General features: G+C 73.1%; 1 protein-coding gene across 1 annotated transcript in view; it reads right to left on the bottom strand.

Annotated features, from left to right (window-relative positions):
* RTEL1 (regulator of telomere elongation helicase 1) overlaps window positions 1–1,652 on the bottom strand; it is an 11,254-nt gene extending 9,602 nt beyond the window's left edge. The window contains exons 1-6 of the mRNA XM_012728170.1: window positions 1,576–1,652; window positions 1,279–1,360; window positions 1,147–1,207; window positions 648–723; window positions 368–452; window positions 48–196 (exon numbers count right to left, since the gene is read on the bottom strand). Coding sequence (XP_012583624.1) covers window positions 48–196; window positions 368–397 — 179 coding nt within the window. The 5' untranslated portion in view covers window positions 398–452; window positions 648–723; window positions 1,147–1,207; window positions 1,279–1,360; window positions 1,576–1,652. The remainder of the gene's footprint in view (window positions 1–47; window positions 197–367; window positions 453–647; window positions 724–1,146; window positions 1,208–1,278; window positions 1,361–1,575) is intronic.
* Window positions 1,653–1,744: the final 92 nt, after the last annotated feature.

Genomic DNA, 1,744 nt, shown 5'->3' with positions numbered 1-1,744 from the left:
CACTGAGGGGCCACGTGCGCCCGCCCCGGAGCCAGCGCCCAGCCAGCCTCTGGGTGCCAGCAGGAGCCCGAGGGCTGGTTGCGGGTCGGGGCGCCCCTGGGGAGACCCGGCAGGGCAGACCAGTACTCACGACGTTGTGCGCTTCGTCGAGGATCACGACCGCGCCCTGCAGGTCGATGCCCTGGGCCCGGCGGCTCTGGGGCAGGGGAGGAGGCTGGAGTAGGAGCCCCTGGACGGCCAGCGCCACTCCGCAGAGGGCCGGGGGCACAGGCACGGAGGCAGGAGTGCCCACATCCCGGGGCGGCCACCCTGCCCCCACCGGCCACTCGGGGAGCCCTGCGGGGTGCTGACCAGAGCGCGGCCCCACCTTGGCGTCCAGCAGGTAATTGTAGGGCATGAAGATGATGTCGGCCTGCTGCTTCAGGCTCCGGGAGAGGTAGTACGGGCACAGCCTGGGGGAGCGGTCAGGGGTCGAGGGGGCGGCCTCCCCCACGGTGGAGCCCTCCTGTGCCGTCCCGGGACAGCCGTCCAGGCCCCGTCCTGGCCAGCCCCGCCGTCACCCGGCCGCCCACAGCCAGAGGCCAGAGAAGAGGCCCAGGAAGGGACGATGGCCCGAGCGGCCCGAGAGCCGCCCCGAGGGACCTCACTTGTGCCGGCTGCCACTCCTGACCAGGTCCTCGATGTCCAGGATGGGCGCGGCCAGCTCCTGCTCCAGGCTCTTCTCTGGGGATGGGGAAAGTCAGCGCTGCCCTGTGACCCGCACCCAGGCCTAGGGCTCCCTGGAGGCCCCCAGGCAGGGAGAGCACCCGCCGGACACCCCGAGGCCAGTCTCCCAGGGAGGGCCGGGAACCCAAGGACCCCGGGAGCCATGCGCTGCCCCAGTGGGGCACCAGATTGAGGACGCAAAGCCTGCAGCAGACAAGGCGCTGCCTGACTGCAGGGTCCAGAGCACCGAGGGCCCCAGGAAGGCACCACCGGCGGCAGGGCCAGCTGGCAGCGGCCAGGCCCACCCACTCACACCCCCAGCTGCGCCCAGGGGCGGCACCGGCGGCCGACAGGGGAGGGAGTAGCCGGCGCCTCTGCCTGGCCCCGAGGTCCAGAGCCCGCCGCTCCAGAGCGGAGCCAGGTGGGGCTGCGGGCACTCACCCTCCACGTTGTTGTAGAAGTGGCAGGAGCGGCTGGCCACCTTCCTGCGGCACAGGTGGATCTGGGAGGAACCGGAGCTCAGCGCCGCCCCACCCCTCCTGCCGGGACCCCCACCCCGCACCCCACACCCACCTGCACGTGGCTGCTCTCCTGCCGCTTCACCTCGGGGTGGAGGCACAGCTGCTCCCGGGAGCCCAGCACACACACCCGGGGCCTGGGGGGCAGGACGTGTCCAGGCAGCGCCCTGGCCTCAGGCCCAGACCAGTGGGCAGGCACCAGGGGCGGCCCAGGCAGGAGGCGTGCACTTTCTCTGCTGCCCTAAGGCCTGGGCCAGGGCCGCCAGGATGTGGCGACATGTGGGGCGAGGCCCCCGAGCCCCCAGAGGTGACAGCCCAGTGACGCGAGGGCCCCAGGGCGAGCGGCACCCACCGGTAGGCCGTGCTGCGGAGCTCGCGGACGGCCTGGGAGAGCTGCGCGTGGGTCCTGGAGGCGTAGATGACCTTCGGGAGGTCGGCACGGCCGGCTGTGGCGAGAGAAGGCTGGTCACGCGCCCGCAGGCAGCGCCTGGCCCCAGCTCACAGCTAGGACGGCGGACCCG

Source organism: Condylura cristata, unplaced genomic scaffold, assembly GCF_000260355.1.
Source record: "Condylura cristata isolate star-nosed mole 26May11 unplaced genomic scaffold, ConCri1.0 scaffold00022, whole genome shotgun sequence".
Taxonomy (NCBI): Eukaryota; Metazoa; Chordata; class Mammalia; order Eulipotyphla; family Talpidae; genus Condylura; species Condylura cristata.
The sequence above is the reverse complement of the archived record's forward strand: the minus strand, read 5'-3'. Positions and strand labels throughout refer to the sequence as shown.